We start from the raw sequence: 13,013 nt of genomic DNA, 5'->3' as shown, positions 1-13,013 counted from the left end.
ATAAAATCCTCAATTTAATAATAAAAAAAAACTTGGTGAGTAACAATCTTAGACTTCCAGGTCTATTTCTAAGGCATTAGAAAGTCAGGATTTGAAATCAGGGTGATGATAGTAAAATCCACAAATAATGGAATGAAACTATTGGACTTAATATATGTACATAGCTAGGTATAGAAATATATGAATCCTCATGGAAATGTGCATAAGTACACATGAATATGTATGTGTGTATATATATATATATATATATATATATATATTTATACCTGTATCTATTTCCCAGCTCTGTCCTTTGAGAGAAACTAGGAGCAGTATCCAGAGAAGGCAATAGCACTCCACTCCAGTACTCTTGCCTGGAAAATCCCATGGGCGGAGGAGCCTGGTAGGCTGTAGTCCATGGTGTCACTAGAGTCGGACACGACTGAGCAACTTCACTTTCACTTTTCACTTTCATGCATTGGAGAAGGAAATGGCAACCCACTCCAATGTTCTTGCCTAAAGAATCCCAGGGATAGGGGAGCCTGGTGGGCTGCCGTCTATGGGGTCTCACAGAGTCGGACACGACTGACGCGACTTAGCAGCAGCAGAAGCAGTATCAGGCTTCCCCGATGGCTCATCAGGTAAAGAATCTGCCTGCAATGCTGGAGACCCAAGCTTGATCTCTGGGTCAGGAAGATCCGCTGGAGGAGGGCATGGCAACTCACTCCAGTGTTCTTGCCTGGAAAATCCCATGGTTGGAGGAGCCTGGTGGGCTACAGTCCATGGGGTGGCACTACTGAGCGACTGGGGACACACACAGAGAACCAGCTACACAGATCTTGGCTTGTTTCATTATGAAAAAACATTATCATGAAATGAAATCTGATAAGGCATGTAGGTTAGATAAGAAAATTCCTTGTTTTTAGCAAATAAGCACAGAAAGGCTAAGTTGCTTCAGTCGTGTCTGACTCTTTGCAACCCACGTGGACTGTACCCCTCCAGGCTCCTCTGTCCATGGAATTCTCCAGGCAAGACTACTGGAGTGGGTTGCCATGCCCTCCTCCAGGGGATCTTCCCAACACCAGGAATCGGGCCCGTGTCTCCTATGGCTCCTGCACTGGCAGGCAGATTCTTTACCACTGAGCCACGGAGAAGCCCCAGGTTGAGGGGAGTGAAGATGCAAAGTTTAAGGACGTGCTCACCATGCACCTGTTGTCACGTGCTGCTTCCATGCAGTGCGGTGCAGAGGATGCCAGAATTAAGGCCACCTTTAAATTCAGCGTGGGTGCCTCTGGCTGGGTGACTGAGGGTGAGGCTCTGAACACCTCCCCAGGTCAACTGCCTCACCTCTTTCCCGGGCAGTCTGGAAGGACCTCACCGGAGGATTGGGAGGGTAACACTCTGCAGGCGCTTCACTAGTTATAAAGGGCATCCAGGTGTGCTGCACCATGATAACACTTCCCTGCAGGCCTTTGATAAGCCCCAGATGTGAGGGCCGCCACCTCCACAGACAACACAGCCTCAGACTCTCTGTGTAAACCCCTAGTTACTCACTCAGGGACATCACCTGAGCCTGGCCACTACTCCATGGCTTCCAGTGGTAAAGGATAGAGGAACCTGGCGGACTACAGCCTGTGGGGTCACAAAGAGTCAGACACAATGGAGCAGGCACCACCGCAGGACTCCAGGCCCAACATTGGTCTAAGCTGAGAAGGAGAACAAGCCTTTCGGGAACAAGATAAGACAAGTCTCAGCTCTTGGGACTGTTGACTTCCAGGATGATGTAGTTCTACCCAAGCCAGGAACCTCCAAGTCTTCTTAAAAGGTATCAAATCATAGAGTTCTTTAAAAGAGAGAAAAGAAGAGAAAAAAGAAAGACACCAAAATAACCTCAGTGTTACACAGACTCATTTAATCCTTGCCCAGACTTTTGGGGTTAAGGTACCCATATCTTAGACGGAAACTGAAGCTAGAAGACATGCCCAAATTCAGACAAGGGGAGCTAAATGTTGAACGTGGGGTTGTGGTACTTCAAAGCCTGGGCAGTGTGGCTTTTGGGCAGGTATCTGGCACCTGGACTCAGGAGCCATTCAGGGCCGAATAATTTGTTGTGGGAGGTCATCCTGTACACATAGGTTTAGCAGCATCTCTGGCCTCTACCCATTAGATGGCACCTCACACCCGATTGTGACAACCAAAACATGCTCCAGACACATGTCCCCTGAGATGAAAAGTGTCCCCACTGAGAACCACAGGCCTGAGTAAAATCCTGTCTCTACCACTGACTAGTCATATGACCTTGGACAACCAACTTAAGCTCTCTGTGCCTCAGAGTTCTCATCTGTAAAATGGAAAGATAATAGTATGTAAGGTTAGTGTGAGAATCAGCTAGGGATTAAGAAAGCACTTGGTCAAAATGCAGGCTCGTTTTTCCAGTGCTGCCTACCCTCCAAACACAAAATAGCACCCAGGGTATGGGTACAATATAACACAGGGGCCCAGCCTGGCACTCCATGACCACCTAGAGGGCTGGGATGGGAGTGGGGAGGGAGGCTTCAGAGGGAAGGGACATATATATGATTATAACTGATTCACGTTGCTATATGGCAGAAACCAAGACCACACTGTAAAACAATTATCCTCTAATTAAAAAAAATAAAAGGTGAAAATTAGTTTTAGAAATAAAAAGAAAATCAGCTTTACATGTGGATATAGGAGTGTTCAGTCAGTAAAGAATCTGCCTGCAGCGCAGGAGACCCAGGTTCAATCCCTAGGTCGGAAAGATCCCCTGGAGAAGGAAATGGCAAGCCACTCCAGTATTTCTGCCTGGAAAATACCGTAGACAGAGGAGCCTGGCGAGCTATAGTCCATGGGATTCCAAGACGCAGACTCGACTTAGCAACTAAACCACCACAGTGTTTCATAGGGGTGCATCCGTAAACCAGGTAATGAACAAATGAACGAGGAGTGTCCTGATCCAGGCATCAGTGCATGTGCTGAAGGAGATGCTTTGGCAGCTCCTCTCACCTCTGCAGGGCAGTTCAGGAAGACTCCACAGCCAGGCTCTCCAGTCCAACTCGGCCACTCATGAGCTGTGTGACCCAGGGCTAGTTCCTGAGCTTCCTAATGCCTTCATTTCCTCATCTGTAAAATGGGGGTAACAAAAGTGCCTCCCTTGTGGGGTTGCGAGGATTGAATGAATCTGCACATGTGCAGCCCGGGGACAGAATGAGCCTCTATTGTGCCTGCTGCTGCTGTGAGCGTAACTCTCTCCAGCCCTGCAGCCACCTGGGTGTGCTTCTCTCCCCTGATGGTGCCCCTCAGGACTGGCCACACACCCCCCATCCCCAGCACAGAGCACTCCTCCCCTGGACCTCATTGTCACCCTGAGCCTTCCTTCTCCATCCTCCCTTCATGCCTCCCTCTTGACCGCCCTAAACTAAACAGCAGCCACATCACTCGACTCATTCTGGTTTATTTCACATCTCTCAGTATCACTGCCTGACGTGACAGTTCAGAGTCTGGATGGCAGAACCCTGCGGTACAGTACAGTATTTTTTGTAGTAGTATCATCTGGAGAAGTGTTGTCTGCTGTCTCTCTCTCCCACTGAAATATGTTTCCTGACACCAGAGGAGTTACTTGGTGACTATATTTCTAGAAGAGTACCTAGCACATAGTAGGTATAAATGATTATAATGAATAATGAGTGGTATTTTGCAGAAGGCATTCCCAAAGTTCCCACATAATGCATCTCCTAATATAGAAATTATTTGAACTGGGGCCTAGAAAGATGTTTGGCAGCAATTAAAAATTTTTTCTTGTCACAACGGGTCCTTTAGAAGAGCTGCGTTTTTGAGATTTTCAGATCAATTAGAGTTTCTCAACCTGTGTTCCCTGCAACTGTGACCTCCAGCAAGAGAGCAAGAAGGAATTGCACCAAACAAGGATTCACAAGGCCAAAGATATTAGAAAACAATGCAGAATTCTCTCCTGCCTAGGGATTCACTGTCATTGACAGGTAAAGCTCTAAGAAGCCCCGTAGGAAACAAATATTGGACCTGGGTTTGCTGAATTTATTTCACCCTAGACTTTAGCTACTGATTTTTGCAGCATGGAACATGATTTGGAAAACTGTGCCTTAGTATAAGTCTTTCAATTTACCTAGGCAGACAGAACGTTAGGCCCAGAGAGGTTAGTTGACCCATTCCAGGTCACACAGCTATCTCCTGAATCTCCAAGCAGGATGCTTTTCCCTGTCCTTGATTTCCCTAATGGTCCCCTTAGCAATCAGCTCACGAGAGGTAACAAATGGAACACTAGACCTCAGATTCCCATATCAATTTGACTCAGTCATAAATGAAAAGTAATGTATCAAATAGGATTCACTTTCAGTCTCCTCATTCCAGAGAGAGTGTGTTATTCATTCAACAACTGTCTATTAAGCATTGCGTGCCAGGCACTGCACATTTTGCGGTGAGCAAGACCTGGTTGTTCAGGAGACTGACAATAAAATTATCCCTAAAGAGACCAAAGTTGATTGAACTGTCCTTGAAAAACCTGCTTCAATATAGAGACTTGTATGAAATTACATATTCACATTTCACTTGCTTCCATTAACAACGCTCACATTTAGATCTAAGGGTAATAATACGCTCTGGTCTGGGATGGCTCTGGAACTAAACAGTGCAGGTGGCAGAGAGGAAAAACTGAAAAACCAGAATTCACTGGGCTTTTTTGGTGAGCACCTCGACAGATTTCCCAATTTCAAGTTCACTCAAATACTATCTCTGGCTCCTACATTAATTAAAATGCATTCCCTCACTTCCTATTGTCCACAAATGAAAATGTCTATTTAAAAATTGGATTTGTTTTTTAAAGCATATCAACTCAAACATTTCAAAACTCCTTCAGAAAACACAGTAGATCAAAAGCCAGCTAACTTTAAAACGCTATAGATTTGAGTTTGAGAAAGACCTAGCGATTATTCTATATGATCTTTTCAGTGAACCGATAGCATCTGTCTAGGGATCAGGAGAAATGTTTTATGTTATGTAGTTTTGAAAAGAAGATTCCAACTAAGAAAAAAAAAAATTGGGATATCAGGTTTGAGAAGTACATATTTGATGCTGTGGCATGGAGCCAGATTTCAGCATAGACTTGAAATGTGTGTATCTAATTTTTTAAAAGTTGGAGATATCAGAAACTCTTGCCCCAGTGTGTAACTTTAAAGCCAAAGTGTCAGTAAAGAAGATAAATGCATGCTTCCAGACCCAGCCAAAATCCTCCCTGCTTTTAAGGATGCTATTGTAGCTTCTCCAGGAGCCATCCTGAAAACCAATCTGGCAAAGCAACAGTAATCACCCCATAGAACACATAATTTGTGTTTATTAGACATCAGAACAGATCAGGAAGAATTCCTCAGCTGGAGCAAAGACACACGGAAAGCAGAAACTACAGAAACACAGGCCACAGGAAGCAAGATACAGGAAAGACATACACGCACTCCCATCAGGCTACACACACATTGAACCTATTGCTTAAAAATGAACCCAAACACAAAGAAGTCACTTGTTCACAATGAACAATCTATTCACTTATAAGGGGAGGGGAGAGTATATTTTTTACAGACTAAGTACCACTTTTTTTGGGGGGGGATCTAATTACCATCTTATTTTCTCTAGCAGAACCGTGGGTCCATCTCTGCTAGGCTAGGATACATTTGACGGAGCTTTTTCCAACTGCTTTCTCCAAATATTTCCACAACAAATCAGTCCGCTGAGGTTTCTGAGCACATGGACTACTACACCGACACTGAAGGCCCGATAAACTTAGCAGCAGTGGAAATGTATTTGTGTGCATCCCGTGTGTATTCTGCATGCTTGTTAATGCCTGTGCAGTTATGTTGATCCGCGAAGAAGGGTGCTTAGGCAGTTTAATGGAATCCATTTGGGGTGAAAGGTGTGATTTTGCCCAGTGAAATTCCCCCCTCACAGTCCAGCTCCCAGACCGACTGGCCAGCAGGGTCACCCTCCGGGGACGTCTGAGAGATCCGGGACATTTGATCAAAAGGGCTTGCCTCCTCCTCCTCCTCCTTGTCCACCTCTGCGTCCCCCGGGGTCACCGCGTTGGGGATCCGATGGATGTAGGCAGCTGCGATCTCCCGGTGGAAGGCAGTGTCCTGGTTGTAGGAGATGAGCTCGTTGCTGATGTTCACCGTCTCCACCTGGGTGCGGGAGCACAGGTGACTGCACCCCAGCAGTTGGGCGAATACCTTGCGGAAGTCAGCGTTGAAGGCATAGATGATGGGGTTGAGCGAGGAGTTGGCCCAGCCAAACCAGACGAAGACATCAAAGGTGGTCTCGCTGACGCAGAAGAAGCTCTCGGGATGTCCACTGCAGAAGGGGACCATGCAGTTAAGGATGAAGAAGGGCAGCCAGCAGCACACAAAGACCCCCATGATCACCGATAGAGTTTTGAGGACCTTGGTCTCCTTCTTGATGGATGCCCGCAGGCCCGAGTCGGGCGCGCAGGCCTCGCGGCTGGGGCAGCTCTGCGCATGCTCCGCAGCCCTCTCCAGTGAGGAGATCCTACGGATCTGCACCTGGGCGATGCGGTAGATACGCGTGTAGGTCACGATCATGATGGCCACCGGGATGTAGAAGCTGATGAGTGAGGACGAGATGGCGTAAGTGCGGTTCAGGCTGGAGTCGCAGTTCTCTGCACTCCTATCTGACTCCCCGGCTTCCTCCCAAGGCGTCCCGTTGGCCAGGTTGGATGGAGGGTCCAGCCCATCCCTGGAGCCCACCTTGTCCCTGTGCCAATGGAGCTGGACTGGGATGAAGGAGATGAGGATGGACAAGGTCCACGCCAGGCCAACCATGACCAAGGCCACACGCTGGGTCATCTTGCGCTCGTAGCAGAAGGGCCTGGAAATGGCCCAGTAGCGGTCCACGCTGATGATGCATAGGTTCAGGATGGAGGCGGTGGAACACATGATGTCGAAGGCCACCCAGATGTCGCAGAAGGCCCCAAAAGGCCAGTAACCCGCCACCTCGGCCACCGCCTTCCAGGGCATGACCAGCAGCGCCACGAAGAGGTCGGACACCGCGAGGGATACGATGAACACGTTGGTGGTCATCTTGGCGCGCAGGTGGCGGCTGCGCACGACGGCTGCGCACACCAGCACGTTGCCCAGCAGGGTCCAGACGATGAGCAGGGTCAGGAGGCCGGCGGTGACCACCTGCGCGGGCCCCAGCAGCGTCGCCCCCTCCGAGTCCCCCACGGCGCCCCCCTGCGCCAGCTGCTGCTGCCCCGACCGCGCCCGGTGCGAGGTGCCGTTGCGCCCAGGGGGCAACATATCGGGTTCGGCTGCAAAGGCGGGCTGCGCGCGGTCCCGGCTTCTACCCTGCGCCCCCCGGGCGGCCCCATCAGGTACCCGGGGGGTGGCACCCCGGGACCCGCAGCTTAAGGGATCACCGAGCCCCGGGGGGCGCTCACCGTGTGCTGCGCTGGGGGGTCCCCGGAGCGTGCCGGGACCCCTCTAGCATCCTCGAGTGCCACCGGCTTGGTGACCGCGTTGCGCCCCTCTGGTGCCGGGAAGCGGCGGGTGCTCGCGGGGCTGTTCCCGGCCGCCGGCAGCGCACCAGCCGGTGGCGGCAGCGGCGGCGGCTGTGTCTGGTTCGGAGCCGGAGAAGCAGAGAGCGAGCCGCCACCGAGGGGGCGGGGGCGCCGGGCGAGCGCTGCCTGCTCCGTCCCCCGCAGCTCCCGGGGCCCGCTCTCCCGCCCCAGCGCCTCGGCGCTCCAATCTCCGGCGCGCCCGCCCCACCTATGCCTTGGCGCCCTTACTCTGCACGCTGCGCCCGCCGGAGTCTGGCGACCAAACCCGCAGGTTTGGGAAGCGCCCTAGTACCAAATCCTGGCCCTGGGAAGACCCAGACCCGCGTCCCCAGGAAACTGGAGAGGTGCCAGCCCAGCCCTGGTGCCCTGGCCCTGACCACGTTTGGAATCACTGGCTTCTAGACCAGAAAAGAGTGTTTCAAGAGGAGGGCTTGGGATTTCTCATAGACCGAAGCCCTACTTAGGACTCTTTTCCTCACTGTGTGACCATAAAGTCTTCTTTAACTTCCCTGGGCCTTGGTTTCCTCATCCACAAAATGGAAGGGGTGGAGGGCGCGGGGGGAGGGGTGCGATTCCTTCCCCATCTGGTGGTGTAGGGTTCAATGAAGCCAGGAGGCAGTTTGTCCAGGGAACATCTCCTCTCAACTTCCCCCAGCATCCATCCTAAGACTGACCTCTTGGGAAAGCCCTTTCCCCTCCCCCACCCCCAATCCTTACATGGCTTTCCCTTTGGGGAATAATTCGGATGAACCCAGCAGGCAAGGAGGAGGGAGGGACCTCCAGCCAGTCTGGGGTTTCCCCCTGCAGGGCACTTTCAGTCCTTCCTTTGGAGGGATGGATTGGTTCCTGTCTCATTTTTAACAGAAGAGGAACCTGAGACTTGAATAAGTGGCCCAAAGCCCAGACTCTTAAAACAAATGGTGAGGAAACACTGGAGAGGGTGGGCGGTGTGCCTGGATCTCACCGCCCTCCCAGTTGATCAGCTCCAGTTGTGAGTTGTCAGGTCTGGTGTAAAGCTCAGCTGGAAGCAGCTGCAGAGAGAAATGGAGGAGGCAGCAGGGTTCTGCCCAGTCTCGTCTGAGACCCGCTGATCCACACACCTATACTGCACTGAGGCTAGAAACAGGGGCTGAACTCTCTCATCCCTTCCCTAGTCTCTCTCCACCCTGACCCACCTGCCCCATTCACACTGGCCCCCACCTGCACCCTGGTCCAATAGCCAGACTGCTCGTCCTTACACAGCCTCTCCCCGCTCGAAGCATCTCCCGTCTTCAGTGCTTTCTGCTCCCATAAATGACAAGACAATCTGTCCAGGGGTCTATGCCTAACACTAGAGACGCACACTTACTACTTCCCCTCCCCATCTCCTAGGTGCTGGACCACCCCTGTCTCTACTGACGTCCCTGCCTGGGACGTTCCTCCTCCAAGCTGTTTTATGATGACATGATCCTAGCCTCCGGTTCTGTCCACTCTCCACTAGATGCCAGGCAGAATGATCTTTCTCAAATATAACTATGAGCCTCTCCCCTGATGAAAAACCCTCTGTAGCTCCCTGTGATCCTTGATCCTTTGAAGTCTTGTAAGCATTGTGTCCTTGCCCAGTGCCCCAACTTCTGCCCCTCCTCCACACACAGGCTGAATTCAAGCCACTACCAACACACACACACACACACACACACACACACACACACACACACCCCACAAACTGTAATTTCTCCAATGAGTTGTACTGTAATTCCGTACCCTGAAATGACCTCCATCCCATCTTGTCCTCCTGGGCAGCACCAACATGTGATTTTAGAAAAGAACTTGGACTTTAGAGAAACGGGGTTGAATTTCAGTTCTTTATTCACTTATCCAACAAATATTTATTGAGCACCTATTATGTCCCAGATGCTGTTTTATTTGCTGAGAATACAAAGGTAGACCTATGTCAAAGTGTTAGTCACTCAGTTGTGTCAGACTCTTTGCAACTGCATGGACTGTAGCCAGCTAGGCTTCTCTGTCCATGGGATTTCCCAGACATGAATACTAGAGTGGGTTGCCATTCCCTCCTCCAGGCTTCCCTGGTGGCTCAGATGGTAAAGCATCTGTCTGCAATGCAGGAGACCTGGGTTCGATCCCTGGGTTGGGAAGATGCCCTGGAGAAGAAAATGGCAGCCCACTCCAGTACGCTTGCCTGGAAAATCCCATGGATGGAGGAACCTGGTAGGCTACAGTCCATGGGGTCGCAAAGAGTCAGACACGACTGAGAGACTTCACTTCACTTCCTCCAGGGGATCTTCCCAACTCAGGGATCGAACCCAGGTCTCTCACATGGCAGGCAGATTCTTTACCTCCTGAGCCACCAGGAAGGCCAATATATATGCATTGCCCTTTCCCTCCACAAGATTATGTCTAGTAGTGGGTATAGGCTTTAACCGGAGTCATCCAGAGAAATGTACAATTACAACTGTTGCAAGTGCTACACAGAAAGAGCACATGGCCTTATGAAAGTGTATAATAGGTGGAATTGACCAAGACAAAATGTTTAGGGAAGGCTTCCCCGAGGAAGTCTCGCTTTGTGTTGAAATCTCATTGAAGAAGGCAAAAGGGAAAAGAGAGAACAGCAGGGCAGGCCAGAACAGGTATTAACTAACTGTGGGATTTGGGTAAGCTTACTTGATTTCTCTGAGCCTCAGTTTCCTCATCAAAACTCATCAAAACAAGTTGATCATAGTAGTTTAAGAGATAAATGTGATGATGCCAGAATCATTCCAGCATGAGTGATGAACTGCCCATCTGGGCAGGCAGCCGAGGGAAGGGCAACATGGAAGAGAAGATGTTCAAGCTGGAGCATGAAACAGAGTTCACCAGCATTCTGGGGTTGGAAGGGCATTCTTAGCTGTTCCCTCTTTGCATGTGCAAAGGCATGAAGCTTCGTGTGTGAAAGGACAGACTTCAGAACTCCAGGACTTTTCCCTCTGTTATCCCAAGGACCAGGTATCTCATTATTTTGGGAAATTGAGATTTTCCTCTCTATCCTCAAGACTCTAATGCAAGCAAAGTAAATTAATATGCTGCCAGAGAGGTTCAGCTCATGTATCTCCCATCCTTACCAGGAGCAGTTTGCCTGCCGGGGATGATGGTTTTGTGTAAGCAGTGTCTGCCCTCACTCATCCAAGCTCTACATTTTTTCAAAAGAACTGGGCATACAAAGTACCCAGGGAGTCTGGGCAAGGAGTCTCCTGGTCAGCCTCAGAACTCAGCCTCATCGGCACAGATTCTAAACAACAAGGCAGCTAAATAAACTCCTTCTCTTATTTTATCCAAGCCAGAGCCCTGCGCTCAGAGGATGACAGTGACCAAATGATCCTCTCACAAGTTTGGCTCCTGCAAAATTGTACTAAGAGGATTTTTCTTAGAATATTTTAGGACAAAGGGAGTTTTCCTAATCCGGCCAGCTAATAGTCTTCCATTTCAACTCACCGGTCCTTCTTATTCTGAAGATATATTTTAAATTGGATTTGCTTCTCTGAGACATCCAGCTAAATCAATAGGCCAACAGCCAGGATTTTGCTACTGCTACTGCCATTGCTGGTATCAAGAGTCAACTCTCTTTTATACCAGGGCAGGCTTAGTTTCTTGCCTATGGGATACACACAGGCTGGCAACACACTCAGCTTGGCTCAGCAGAGCCCGGGCAGGTAGGTAGAGGTGAAATATCAGCCTCCATCTTGGAGGCTGGAGAAACCCTCTCAAGCACACATCCACTGATGATGACCTGGGGGTCTCTTCAAATCCAAGGGCTGGTCCCGTGGCCCCCATTCCTTCCCAACTCAGAAACACAGAAAGCTGAAAGTGGCTATTTCTGGCAGGTAAAAATAGCGATCCCAGAAGCTAGCATATTCATGTAGCTATCCCAGAAGATAGCATATTCACGTAGGATGGGAGAGGGCTTTGCAAGTCAGACAGTCCTAGGTTCAAATCCCTCTTCTCTGATGTACTAGCACTGGAACCTTGAGCGAGTTACTTAATCTCTCTGAGCCTCAGTTTCCTTGTCCTTAAAATGGTAACACACATACTTGGAGCCTGGGGTAAGATGGAGCATGCGGTCACTCATGCACCCTTGACCAAAGCCAAGTCACATGGGCAAGTGAGAACTATGCCCTGTCGACTGAGAAGTCACAGCAAGATGGGGAGGCCAGGAGCAATTGTGAGCGAATAAAATCAGCCACATCGTCTGCAGTAAATGAAGCCATTATGGCTTCATTGTTCCCCAATGGCTCCAACAGCCAACTCCTTCTCTCTGTCCCCTCTGCCACCCCCAATTCAGGTCCTCATCACCTGCTGCCCGTATGGTAACCAGAGCCTCCCAACAGGTCCCTGTGTCTTGGTGTCTTCTCTCCTCTCCATCTGATGCTCAACCGTCAAGAAGATCCTCCTAACACACAGATGGGATGCCCTTCATCAGCTTAAACACATTTTCACTATGCCTTATGACCCACATTATTAATTATTCACCCAACTAACAAAAATTTGTTAATCCCAAACGCCTTAGCACAGTCTGGTCACCACCTATGTACTTGTTTATCCACCTGTTATCAGCCTCCTCCCTCGCCTTCCAAGTCTTCCCCAGTAGACCCCATCTCCCACCCACCCCAAATGCCTCCCTTGTCTCCCAGCCCGCCTAGTTCTTCCAGGTCTTCTGTCCTTGCCCTAGATCTCTCCTGCACCTGAGATGTTCCAACCTCTCTTCTGAGTGGGGGTTAACTCCCATTCACCTTTCAAACCTAATGCAAGTGGACCGCCCTGATGGGTCTTCCTCAAGACTCCAGGGAGGTGACCATTCAGTGTTGCTGCAGCACACGGCACCGACCTCTGTTACAGCTCACAAGCCTGCTGTCATGGCTGTTCACTTACTGTTTACCTATCTTTCTGCCCAGAGCTTCCCAGGTGGCTCTGCTGCTGCTGCTGCTGCTAAGTCGCTTCAGTCATGTCCGACTCTGTGCGACCCCATAGACGGCAGCCCACTAGGCTCCTCTGTCCCTGGGATTCTCCAGGCAAGAATACTGGAGTGGGTTGCCATTTGCTTCTCCAATGCATGAAAGTGAAAAGTGAATGTGAAGTTGCTCAGTCGTGTCAGACTCTTAGCGACCCCATGGACTGCAGCCTACCAGGCTCCTCCAACCATGGGATTTTCCAAGCAAGACTACTGGAGTGGGTTGCCATTGCCTTCTCAGCAGGTGGAGCTAGTGCTAAAGAATTCTCCTGCCAATGAAGAAGACATAAGTGAAAGTGAAAGTTGCTCAGTCGTGTATGATTCTTTGCAACTCCATGGACTATACAGTCCATGGAATCTTCAGGCCAGAATACTGGAGTGAGTAACTTTTCCCTTCTCCAGGGGATCCTCCCAACCAAGAGATCGAACCCAGGT

The 13,013-nt window shown here is 50.0% G+C and overlaps 1 protein-coding gene across 1 annotated transcript; it reads right to left on the bottom strand.

The window, feature by feature from the left end:
- Window positions 1-5,347: 5,347 nt before the first annotated feature.
- Window positions 5,348-8,202, bottom strand: DRD5 (dopamine receptor D5). Its single transcript, XM_070791802.1, has one exon. The coding sequence runs from the start codon at window positions 7,335-7,337 to the stop codon at window positions 5,913-5,915; it is 1,425 nt and encodes a 474-aa protein (XP_070647903.1). The 5' UTR covers window positions 7,338-8,202; the 3' UTR covers window positions 5,348-5,912.
- Between the last annotated feature and the right edge of the window lie 4,811 nt (window positions 8,203-13,013).

The sequence above is a fragment of the Bos indicus genome, chromosome 6 (assembly GCF_029378745.1).
Source record: "Bos indicus isolate NIAB-ARS_2022 breed Sahiwal x Tharparkar chromosome 6, NIAB-ARS_B.indTharparkar_mat_pri_1.0, whole genome shotgun sequence".
Lineage (NCBI taxonomy): Eukaryota > Metazoa > Chordata > Mammalia > Artiodactyla > Bovidae > Bos > Bos indicus.
This window is presented reverse-complemented; position numbering and strand designations above follow the sequence as displayed.

Excerpts from the sequence above, each read along its gene's own strand:
- DRD5 (XM_070791802.1), bottom strand. The coding sequence starts at position 7,337 with ATGTTGCCCCCTGGGCGCAACGGCACCTCGCACCGGGCGCGGTCGGGG.